The sequence below is a fragment of the Colius striatus genome, chromosome W, assembly GCF_028858725.1.
Source record: "Colius striatus isolate bColStr4 chromosome W, bColStr4.1.hap1, whole genome shotgun sequence".
In the NCBI taxonomy this organism is placed as follows: Eukaryota; Metazoa; Chordata; class Aves; order Coliiformes; family Coliidae; genus Colius; species Colius striatus.
In genome coordinates, this window is record NC_084789.1 from 27,497,620 (window position 1) to 27,510,022 (window position 12,403).

General features: G+C 52.0%; 1 protein-coding gene across 2 annotated transcripts; it reads left to right on the top strand.

Moving 5' to 3' along the window:
* The first annotated feature begins 11,101 nt into the window (after positions 1-11,101).
* LOC133628669 (hypocretin neuropeptide precursor-like) lies at positions 11,102-12,127 on the top strand. Of its 2 annotated transcripts, none has more exons than XM_062017094.1 (2): positions 11,102-11,122; positions 11,684-12,127. In XM_062017094.1, exons 1-2 carry the CDS (start codon positions 11,102-11,104, stop codon positions 12,125-12,127), a joined length of 465 nt encoding a protein of 154 aa, XP_061873078.1. The 2 variants fall into 2 exon arrangements, with proteins under 2 accessions (XP_061873078.1, XP_061873079.1); XM_062017095.1 differs by having other exon boundaries at positions 11,690-12,127.
* Positions 12,128-12,403: the final 276 nt, after the last annotated feature.

Genomic DNA, 12,403 nt, shown 5'->3' on the forward strand with positions numbered 1-12,403 from the left:
GAGCTAACAGCCCAAGGTGGAAAACAACTACGGGGGAAAAACAAGATGGGAAAATGTGAGGGAGCTTGCTTATCACAGAAACCGCAAGTAGGATGAACACAAGAATGTAATCTATTAGCTGCTGTTGCTGAGCTAGCTTTGAAGCTGCTGGATATAAGTTAGAGCCTGCTCTCAATAAAGCGAAGATTTCTGCTATCACTCACATTGAGTAGGACTGATTTCTTCCCACCCAGCTGAGAATTGGACCCTGGGTTGATCGCCGCATGAAGTAGGCTTCGTGCCTGGGTTTCAGGCTTCATGCCTGGGTTTCAGGCTTTGTGCCTGGGTTTCAGGCTTCGTGCCTGGGTTTTCAGGCTTCGTGCCTGGGTTTCAGGCCTTTGTGCCTGGGTTTCAGGCTTCGTGCCTGGGTTTCAGGCCTTCATGCCTGGGTTTCAGGCTTCGTGCCTGGGTTTTCAGGCTTCGTGCCTGGGTTTCAGGCTTCATGCCTGGGTTTCAGACCTTCGTGCCTGGGTTTCAGGCTTCGTGCCTGGGTTTCAGGCCTTCGTGCCTGGGTTTCAGGCTTCGTGCCTGGGTTTCAGGCCTTCGTGCCTGGGTTTCAGGCCTTCGTGCCTGGGTTTTTCAGGCTTCGTGCCTGGGTTTCAGGCCTTCGTGCCTGGGTTTCAGGCTTCGTGCCTGGGTTTCAGGCCTTCGTGCCTGGGTTTCAGGCCTTCGTGCCTGGGTTTTTCAGGCTTCGTGCCTGGGTTTCAGGCCTTCGTGCCTGGGTTTTTCAGGCTTCGTGCCTGGGTTTCAGGCTTTGAGCCTGGGTTTTTCAGTCCAAGAGCCGAAAACTTCGCGGCAAATACAGACAGTTAATCATGTTTCAGAGTAAATTTTAAAGTTTCTGGATCCCCCACCACTCTTCAGTTTGGGGATGGTGCTCTGGTGTAGTGGATCCAGGTATCTGATTCAGCGATCTCGATTACAGTGAATGTGGTCAGTAACACTTGATAAGCTCCCTGCACCTCCACGGGGTACCTCACACACATGGCAGCTCTACACGGGCAGTTCCAATGTCCGTTTATCCCAAAGGTTGCAGCTTCTCTCTGTCTCTTGTGTGGGGCTGCTCTGTGGCCCGCAGGCTCTCCAGCACGGCCTGCGCCATGGCCGTCTCCTCACACAGTCTCTTGCCCATCCGGGCGCACTCACACAGAGCTGCTGGTGGCTCTCAGTCCTGCCATGGCCCTCCATGGCTTGCAGGAGTACAGCTGTGTTCTCACCACGGGTTGCAGAGGGCTCTCTGATCTGGTGCTCCTCCTTCCTTCCTTCCTTCTTCTCTGACTGTGGGGTCCGCGTGGTTGCCTCCATCTTGTGTCACTCTTACATCTCCTACAAACACTTCAAATTCCCATCCCTAAATAGTGATGGTAGAGGCACCAGATTGGCCCAGTTGGGCTGGAGGTGGGTCTGAACCCAGGAGTCGGGGGAGAATCCAAAAACTCTTTACCGGGTCTTCACTGCAACCTGCTCGTCCTGTTACCAAGCAAAACCAGCTCCTTGCTAAACCATGACAATTGGCCACACAGAGCTGCATTATTCAATAAGCTGCTTTTTATGCAATTAGTTATATATTTCTTTCCAGTGAGCCAAAAGGCAGCCCAGAAGAGAAGCTTTTGGCACAGGGCCCTGATCCCTAGAATTTCCTCCCCTAAACAGGTTCAACAACTTAGATGCCGTAGTAAAATTACAATGCCTTCAAACATAGAGACTTGAAGGCACAGTTCAATACTTCCACACATGTTTTGTCCTTTCGCTTCACTTATCTCTGGCTGCACTCCTCCTGGGATCACAGAACCGTGGATCAAAGTTCCCTCTCGCTTCACACACAGTTGTGTGTCTCAGACACAGTCACGCTTCACAACTTTGCAAATATGTGTCTCAAACACACTCAATGCACTACTATATACAGGTACACAACAAATTCCTCAGAGTACTCAAATACACAATTTCCAATATTTCCACCCTGTGCCACTTTCATATGCATCTTACCGAGCGGAGACCTAGGCTTAAACGTACGGAGATCCCCTAACACAACCATGCGAGGCTTTCGCCCTGTCTGACTGGCAGGCTTACTACCACAGGAGCTTCATCCATGCAGGGCTTTTGCCTGGACTCACAGACAGGTTTACCACAAAATATACAATATATAAAATAATCTCATTCATGCAGGACTTTGGCCCCATCTAACAGATGGGTTATTAAGAAAATATACAAAAGGCCTCATCCATGCAAGTCTTGCCCCATCTAACAGGGAGGTTTATTACTATATACAATACTTTAAGTAGGATGTGTCTGAATTCTTACCCTTCTCCAGTGGAGTGTTGCGAGGGACCTTAGGGGCAAGATGGATGTTTCTCCCCAAGAATCCCTCAGTGTCGGCTGGGTTCCGATCCGCTCTTGATCCCGTTCGATCTCCTCGCAAGGCTCCTGGCTGGCTCGTTGTCATGGTTTGGCCCAGCTAGCACAGCAGCACCACGACAGTCTCTCACTTGGTGCTCCCATTCACCCTTGTTAGGATGGCAGAGGCCCCAGCGAAATGGGAGTAAAAAAGATAAGCAAGGTTGTTGTGGATTAAGACAAGGGCAGGGAGGGCTTGCTGCCAATTACGGTTCCGAGCAAAATAGACTCCAGTGTTGCCGCTACTGGCAACATCACCAGGCCGCCTGCATGGATCATTCAGCCCACCCCCGCTGAGGGGACAAGATGATTACATACACAGTATGGATGATGCTTTATTCCAACTAATTGTTTACACCATGTGCATTTATCTGCCAACACAAGCATCTCCTTTCACTCCACCCCATGCCCACCTCTTCTGTACCCTCCACCTCTCGTGTTACAACCTGAGATCTTCCGGACGCCTACAAGATCTCCCCCTCCCTATGCTCGATAACTCCAGCATCCTGTGGCATGGGCTGATATGTGACGTGTCTGCCCAGCACACGTGCTAGCTGAGCCAATTTGGGTAAGAAAGAAACAGGTGCTGGTCGTGTTCCACTTCACTGTCCAATCTTACCAATAGTTGAGTGACCCCAGCTGGATCTGCGTCTTGGAGAGCGCTCCGAAAAACACGCAAACCTGCAAAAGAGACTCAGTAGACCGTTAGACTCATATCTCTGGTCGTATTCGTTTCGCCGAGACCCACTGCTGGGTTCCCTCCTTTTCTACACAAGCATACCCTCGGCCCAGACATCTAAGCTTCCACCCTGATTCCCACTCCCCAGTGTCAACTTGCCGTAATTGGACTGCTGGTAAATTATCTACTGCTACCGATTCTTGCTCCCTAAAGTGTGCTTGCGCTGGTATGGGTCCTGACCCTCGAACAAAGTGGTTAAGGACGTACAGACAGTGCATTAAAATATCATGTTGCCTATCGGGGGCAGTTCTATGTCCCATGCTCTCCCCCTCCCTAAGACGGCTGAGTAGCGTGAGCGCGTTCAACGATTGCCTGTCCCTGGCTATTGTAAGGGATACTGTGCACCAATTTAATCTGTCAGATTCGACAGAATTCCTCTGTCACATGGGAGGTGTAACAAGGCCCATTGTCAGTTTTGATTTGTTCAGGACATCCTAGGACAGCTATACATTGTAGCCAGTGCCTAATCACCTGGCACGCTGTGGCTTGGCGCATGTGGGTAGCTAGTATGTAGCCACTGCAGGTGTCAATGGTGACATGCAGGTGATGGTTGGGGTGAAAGGGCTCATTGAGACATCCGTTTGCCAGATCTGATTCGGGAGCAGCCCTCGGGGATTAACTCCGGCTTCCCATGGTAGCGCCGAAGCACATTGAGGGCAAGCAGAAACTATCTGCTTTGCCACTTGGAGAAGGATCTTGGTCTGATGATGTAGAGCCCGCGCTCCACAATGCAAAAAGGTGTGTAGTTGTCTGACTGCTGGAAAATCCTTTTGGGTGGAGATAGGTCATACATGTGTCGCTGCTTCGTCCACCTTTTGGTTACCTTCGGTGAAAGTCCCTGGAATATTGGTGTGATTGTTGATGTGTACAATAGAGCAGGGGGCAGCACGAATTTGTAAAGCATTCAATATGAGGTCTGCTGTACCGGTGGAGGCACAAATGGCTCGTGCACATTGTCGAACTAGTTCAGTGACGAATCTCGAGTCCGTGACGATATTGAGTGGCGTTGAATGCCATGCCTCCAGGGCAAGGGCGACAGCCTTGGCCTCTAGATATTGCACCGATTTTGTGGCATCAGTATGAAAGATTTGTGCAGGACATCCTAGGACACGGCTATACATTATAGCCAGTGCCTAATCACGTGGCGTGCTGTGGCTCGACGCATGGGGGTAGCTCCCATCTGTCTCCCTGTTTCCACACCAGTGCCACTGTGTTGGTCTTTGATGAGGCATCTGTAAAGCGTGTGTCTTTACAGTCCCATGCAGCTCCTTCACAACCTTTGTTTCTAGGGGAGCCCATTCATATCTGCCCCCATCAGTCACTGAATCATAGAATCATAGAATCATAGAATGTTAGGATGTTAGAATGTTAGGGGTTGGAAGGGATCCCCAGAGATCACCCAGTCCAACCCCCCCTCCCTGCAGAAGCAGGTTCACCCAGACCAGGTCACACAGGAACATGCCCAGGCGGGTCCTGAGCAGGCTCCACAACCGCTCCCCGGGCAGCCTGCTCCACTGCTCCATTACCCTCACAGTAAAACAGTTAGGTTTGGAGTGGTTTTGTTTTTTTTTTTTTTTTTTTAGGTCCTAACTCCAATTTTACTAACAAGCATCAGAGTTTTATAATGTTTATACTACTTCTAATTGGTCCTTTCTCTAAAAGCCAGCTCCAGCTGCGCTTTCTGCAATAAGCCTTGTGATTTCACATACTGCTTCAGCCTCCTCCTTGCTTGAGCTTGTTATCATGTAGGCATTCTTCCTCCTTTTCTCACAGTTGAGAGCTGCTCAAGGACAATCTGCACATTAGTTCCCAAAGCATGGGTTGTTCACTGTTACCAGACCGTGGCCTCTTTCAGACAGAAATTCCTCCTCAATTTCCCCCTTTTCTTTTGTTTTAGCAACTCATGTCTGGTAAGCTTCTTTTTAAACACTGAAAAAAAAAGCACAGCTGACAAACAAAATTATTACACTTGTACTAAAAGTAAAAATCTATAGCAGCTCTATTTTGCAACGTTGCATGTCTAATACTACTTACATCACTAATCAAGCCTTCTAATGTTATTGAGGTTTGATTACTTTGTTTGCTAAGCCAGCATCCTAATTTGCATAGCTGAGTTAATAAAGCAGATACTCCTACACCTAGAGTTGTTATTGCTGAGGGAGACCCAAGGGTAACATGGTCATCACATTCACTAGTAAATGCATGCACAAATCGTTTTGGATGACGATGTTTCCAAATCATTGTGTGATCAGGCATCAAGATCATCAGTCGTCCCAAACTGCACGGTCTCCCTTGTGATCTCGAGGGTATTCCAGGCCATGCCTGGTCCTCACAAATCAGAAAAATTCCCTTTGGTAACTGTATAGGCACAAGACTAGACCTGGATCTTTTTGGTGAAGTATAATTGCACCAAGATGTTGTGTTCTTATACACATCCAGGATGGGATCCACATTCTGTCTAAAATTTTTTGTTATTGCCAATAAAATTAAACATAACACAAAAATCCATCTTTATAGATCCAAATAATTCTAACTCCTGTGGCTCTGTTATTGTTGGTAACCATGAAATGATCAAATCCCAGTTGTCAACTTTGCCATTACCCTTACAAATGAGTCCAAAACACAAATAACTTTTCATAAACTTTCTTCACCTCCCTTTTTTTTAATGTGTCACTGACTTCTCAATGCCAAAATGTTCTGTTCTTCCAAGTTCTATTCCTGACACCTAAAACACCTTAGAAAGTTTCCACTGTAAGAAAACCACTATTCATCATCACATTTATAGCAAAATGCATGACATCACGGCCAACAGTTTTTACACTCGTTGAGGCAACGGATTGAGGATGGAAAGGATGAGCCCAGCGGTCCGTGAGGGCTGGGGCCGGTGGTGTCGGCGCGCGGTGTGTGTGGGGGGCACTCCGGAGAAACTTAACGGGCGCGGGAAGCGGCTGGGCCGCGGCGGCTGCGGAAGAGGGGTCTGGCTCACTCTGTGCCGTCCCCAGCGGCGCAGTCGGTATTACTCCCTCCTGCGTTTTCATTTTCTTTGTCTCCCCTCACGTGCCCGATGGTGCCCAGTCTAACATGAGGTTGCGCCCCTCCACTCTCCCCTGATCATCCTGCACCGCACCCCCGCCCGACTCCGCCCGCCCGGCATTCCCCATCCGCATCCTCTGCAACTCGTCCCAGGGGTAACCCGGCGGGCTGGGCTCGAGTGGGAAGCAACTCTCCCGCGGAGGCTCTGCTCCGGGGCCGCACCCCTCACTCTCCTTCTCTCTGTCAAGTTTATCACATTCCGTGTCCCCACACAGTGACGGACCCGTCTGCGCCGCCCGATTCTCCACTTCCACGCTCGTTTGAGCCTCCCGATTGCTACAAACTCTCTCCTCTGTCTGCGCTTTCCGCCCCTCCCCCCCGGATAGCTTCCTGCGCCAACAACAAAAACTGTTTCTCATCTGCTGCCTTAGTCAGAGTCCTCTTAATTTCCCCCCACGTTTTAAGATGCTGATCCATCCCCTTGGTCCCCGCTATGACAGTCTGTAACATCTCTTCCTCTACCGCCGTCTATATCTGGACACTTAATAACTTTGTGGGTGCCCATACCACACCCCACCTCCGCATCCAAGGGATGCACGCGGCCATGGGCGTGCGATGAACCCGCGCCCACCTCAGGTGCCACCGCCTTGAGTACCTTAATCACCTGTTCCAACTGTATCATGGCCGCGGACGTCCAGCGTTCCGCTGATCACGTCGGGGTCACCATATGTTGCCACTAGCGGCAACATCACCAGGCCGCCTGCACGGATCACTCAGCCCACTCCCACTGAGGGGACAAGATCAATGCATACTCAGTATGGATGATGCTTTATTCCAACTAATTGTTTACACCATGTGCTTTTATCTGCTAACACAAGCACCTCCTTTCACTCCACCCCGTGCCCACCTCTTCTGTACCCTCCACCTCTCGCGTTACAACCCGAGATCTTCCGGATGCCTACCACACTGAGAGAGGAAAGTAGGAAAGCTTATTCTACAAGAAACAGAACGGAATAAAAGCAAAAAGGGAGTAGGATGATGAGAAAAATTACAACCAGCACTTTAAGATCTCCCTCCCCCATCCCTCCTTTCTTCCCGGGCCAAGCTCACTGCTCCCGATATCTCTACCTCCTCCCCCCACAATGGCTCAGGGGGGCAGGGAATGGGAGATGTGGTCAGTTTCTCACAGATGGGCTCTGCCACTTCTTTCTTCTCGACTCCTTGCATTCTTTGCCTGCTCCAATACGTGGGTCCGTCCCCCGGAACACAGTCCTTAACGAACTTCTCTGGTGTGGGTTCTTCCCAGCAGCTGCGGCTTCTGCCGATACAGGGTCCCTCACATGGGACGCAGTCCTTAGTGAATATCTCTGGTGTGGGTTCTTCGCCACGGTTGAAGTTTCTGCAGATACAGGGTCCCTCCCTTGGGACTTGGCCTCTTCTGGACATAAGTTTAATGAGCTGCTTTGTTGCGAGTTACTCACCACAGTTACAGCTTCTGTGAATAACTGCTTCACCAGTTCTCTCAGTAGAATGCAGGGAAGTCTCTGCTGCAGCACACCTCCTCCTCTCTTTCCTCACTGACCTTGGAGTCTGCATGGTTGTTTCTCTCACTGTTCCTACTTCTTGCACCACCACCAGCCAGAAGAAGAAGAAGGGACAGAAGAAGGAAGAAACAGGAAAAAGAAGGAGGAAGAAGCCTCCTCTTCCGACTTCTTAAAAAGTGATCGTGGAGGCGTCTAATTGGCTCAGCCCCAGAAGTGGGTCTGGCTCAGAGCTGGGGAGAGTCAAACCATGACACTCGCCAAAACTGTTGCAAATCTGCACAAACACAAAGTTAGATAAGCAGAGATGTCCTTTATTTGACGATATACCAGGGACACGGGATCATTCCCAAAGAATGTCCAATGAAGCATTAACAGATATTTATACCCAATATTCTTTTGTTCTTCTCTACTATGCATATAAAGCCTGCTTATAATTGTTCATTAAAGTTACCTTTTACCTTGATTAGTTACTTTTTAATTTTACATGTTACATCACCCTTACAGATTGGTCCCTTATTACACAAGTTATACATATTCATATACATTTTGAAATCACTTGGCCAACTAACCAATCTAAGCTACTGATTATCTGATTTTCTGGGCCAGAATGGTAGGGGGCGTTCAGGACAGTGAGCAGCTTAATGGTTAATAACAAAACCCTTTCCTTCTTTCTAAGCAGTTACTCCCAACATTGTTCTTGGATGTTTTATGGCTTGCAGGTGCATGGATCTGAACAATCCGCCTTGTTATCACTTTCATCCTCATGGTGCCTGATTCCTCGTGTGTTTTTTCCTTGGGAGCACCTTTACAAAGGAGGCCTAGTTTTGCTTAGTTATGTTAACTTATAAATTTTCCAACTATTTGGTAAAATCTCTTAAATTTTATATTCTTATAACACTGAGGTGGCGAGGGGTCCGTCAGGTCATCGTGCCCAGCACGGAGGGAGCTTGTGGCTGCTGGGGAACCCACCCAGCCTGCTGCCTTGTGCTGGGCAAAGGGCGTCCCTCCAACTTGGTCCCTGTCCATGGCGGATGGTAGCCATCCCCGTGGCCCCGCATGCACTGAATGCTGCTCCATCTGTGCAGGGATGGACTTCCACAAGGAGCTTCACCACATGGAGGCCAAGGAGGGGCTGCGGGACTGCAAGTTGCAGAAGGCACTGGAGAGCTTTGCCTGGAACATCACTGTGCTGAAGGTGAGGGGCTGCGTGACCCCCCTCCCTACCTTCCCCTGTGCCTGCACCCAGGGAATGCTCTGTAAGTGCTGAGGATGGCACCAGCTCATCCAGAAGCAGCCCGTGCTCTGTGTTGAGGGTCTGAGCAGTCCAAGGGGCACAGTGCTAGGGACCATTCCTGACACCCTCTCCCCATGCAGGGCCAGGCTGATCTCCTCAAACATGCCAAGGCTGACACTGGACAACCTGTGGCAGATCTACAATGCGGGACAGTCCTGTGGCATTGGCAGGAACGTCTCAGCCTCGCTGGAGTCCTCCTGGCTGCAGGCCCCACTGGAGCCCATCCCCAAAATGGAAGGAGGTAGTAACATGGCATCCTGCTGACCCTAGCATGGGGCTCGAGGGGCTGGACTGAGCATCCCCTCGGCCACAGGGACCAGGACCAGGGAGCCCCAGCTTAAGCATGGGTGGGCAGCCACCTGCCTGCAGGCTCAGCAGGCGTGAAGGGATGCATGCAGGGCTGGGTGCCTGCTCTTTGCCATTGCAAGGACTGCAGCAGTGGGGAGGTTGGGAAGGACTGTCCCCGCTCCTGCTTTTCCCCCCACGAGCTCCCTGGCCTCATCCATCCCCCTATCTGCTTCAGGAGCACATGCCCTGCCGCAGGGCCAATGGGGATAATAGAATCATAGAATCATAGAATGGTAGGGGTTGGAAGGACCTTTAGAGATCATCTAGTCCAACCTCCCTGCAGAAGCAGGTCCACCTAGATCAGATCACATAGGAACATGTCCAGGCAGGTCTTGAAGACCTCCAAGGAAAGAGACTCCACACCCTCCCTGGGCAACCTGTTCCACTGCTCCCTCACCTGAACAGTGAAATAGTATTTTCTTATATTTAAATGGAACATTTTGTGTTCCAGCTTCATCCCATTACCCCTTGTCCTTCTGCTAGATACCACCGAAAAAAAGGATGTCCCAACCTCCTGACACCTGCCATTTAGATATTTGTAAATATTAATAAGATTCCCCCTCAGTCTCCTCTTTTCCAGACTAAACAGCCCCAGTTCCCACAGCCTTTCCTCATAAGGAAGATGCTCCAGTCCCCTGATCATCTTGATGGCCCTGCACTGGCCTCTCTCCAGCAGTTCCCTGTCCTTCTTGAGCTGGGGAATCTCTGGCACCCCGGTGCCTGTGTGCATATGCCCCCAGCCTGCTGTGCCAGATTGTGTAAAATTAGTCCCAGATCTGGGCTCCTGTCCCTGTCCAGGACTTCGGGCTTTGCCTTTCCCAGCCCTGGGGAAAACCTGTCTGGCAGGAAGGGTGCTGGCTGGTACCTGTTCCCTCTCCACAGAGTAGTGAGTCCCTTCCCATCCCTGGGACCTTGCTGTGCAGAGAGGCCAGGAGGCTCTGAGGTGCAGCAGGTGGGCCACTGCAGACCAGCCTGGCCAGCAGATGTGGTTTCTAGTGTTAGGGAAGTGTCCAGACTTGCCCCTCAGGGCAAGGGGCTCCCTGTAAAAGCAATGGATGAGGGGCAGTCTGGGATCGGACTGGAGCTGTAGAGAGTTAGAAAGAGTGCAAGACCCTCTTTGGTGCCCTGCTGCTCTCTCCACATGTCTAGCACAGGACCGTGGCAGGATGGGATCACCAAAGGAGATGGGAGCCAGCACGGGGTACAGCAACCCTGTGTGACAGGGGTGACACCATCTGGCCCCCAGCACCAGCAGAGCACAGGGTGATGTCTCCCCACATCAGGGAGCTGTGTGGCTGCCCAGTGTCCCATTGTTTGGGGAGGTAATTAGCCTAAGAGGGCCATGAGGAGCATACCCACTTCCTCAGTGCTGACCTTCAGCCCCTTTTGTGCCAGACTGGCCACAGGACCCTCAGGCAATTAGTGTCTCATTAGTGCCACTCACCCTGGCTGTGGTGCCTGGCCAGTGAGCACTCATACAATGAGGAGCTGCAAATGAGGGGAAAGGCCTGGCCCGTCTCCAGGCTACCAGCCAACAAGTCTCCCAGACACTGTCTCTGCTCCTGCCTGGCCCCAGGGATATTTTTGGCAGTGCTATTGTGCTGGGCCCTATAAAGCCATGGCTGTGGTGTGCAGTGCAGGGTGCTGGCTCTCAGCTGCCTGGCAGGACATGCCCTGGTGCTACTTGGCTGCCTGAAGACCACTGGAAGGATGGAGGTGCCCAATGCCAAGGTGGGGCTGGGACACCGCAGCTGTGGAGGTGGGAGGGCAGCTATGGGGAGAGGGTGGGCATGTGGGGCTGGGGATGTGAGAGGACCTGGCTGGTTCCTTGGGAAGCCTCAAGCCCGCAGCTCCTCCCCGGGGCTCCCTAGCTGTGGCCAGCAATTGATCAGGGGGATTCAGCCCCACATGGGTTCATCAAGAGGGAGCTGGGCACATGGTGACTGTGGCATCGAGTGTGGATGCTCTCACTGCTTGTCCCATGACACTTGGTGGTGAGGGGAGGGTGTTTGCTGGGGCTGCCTTGTGCTGGAGCAGGGCAGGTGTGCCAGTGAGGGCACCTGCATCTGGCCACTGGTCAGAGCATGGGTAGAGGCTGTGGTCTCTGGGCCTGGGGGGCACATGAGGAGCAGCACTTCCAGCTCCCCATGGACTGTGGTGCTGGCTGTGCCCCAGGGCATCAAAGGGTGATGCTCCAGGTTCTCCTCGGGTATGGAGTATGGAGCATGGGTATGGGTATGGAGCTCCCCTTCTGGCAGTGCCCTGCACTAACACTGCCTGTTGCTCCAGCAGCTCCAGCGGGCTGCCTTCCTCTTGCTCCTGCTCCTGCTCTGCTCCCTGGCTGCTGCCCGGCAGAGTCTGCCTGAGTGCTGCCAGCAGAAGACCTGCTCCTGCCCCATCTATGACCACCTGCATGGCATGGGCAACCATGCTGCTGGCATCCTCACGCTGGGCAAGAGGAAGAGCATCCTGCCAGCCTTTCAGAGCCGTCTCTACCGCCTGCTGCATGGCTCTGGAAACCACGCTGCAGGCATCCTCACCATGGGCAAGCGTGGAGACCACCCTGGCACCACCTGCCACAATGCATCGGGCTGCCCCATGGGTGTGGACGCCCAGCCAACACCAGTACTGCGGGGCGCAGATGCCAGCTCTGCCAGCCCCAAGGAGTGCCAGGGACACTTGGGGAAGGATCTGACCAAGAGTCAGGCTCAGGGAGCTATGAAGAACTTTTACTGAGGTGGGTGGGGGCAGTGGGAGCAGAGGGGGGGTCCCTGGGGGAATGGATCCCGGGGACACACACTTGGAGCTCGGTATAAATAGCACTTTTACATACCTCTCCTGGTCCTGGCTGAGCCTGCTCGGAGTACTGCAGGCACCACTGGCCATTTGCAATAAATGGTACCCTGATGTTACCTGGCTCTGCCTTCTCTCTGGGGAGGGGTTGAGGGGGCACAGCTCTGCCCCGGGGCAGATTGTGAGGCTGATGCCTTCCTCTGCGGGGCCTGGATGTGA

Excerpts from the sequence above, each read along its gene's own strand:
- LOC133628669 (XM_062017094.1), top strand. The coding sequence starts at position 11,102 with ATGGAGGTGCCCAATGCCAAG. Across the intron at positions 11,123-11,683 it reads TGGAGGTGCCCAATGCCAAG|CTCCAGCGGGCTGCCTTCCT; the intron begins GTGGGGCTGGGA and ends TTGCTCCAGCAG.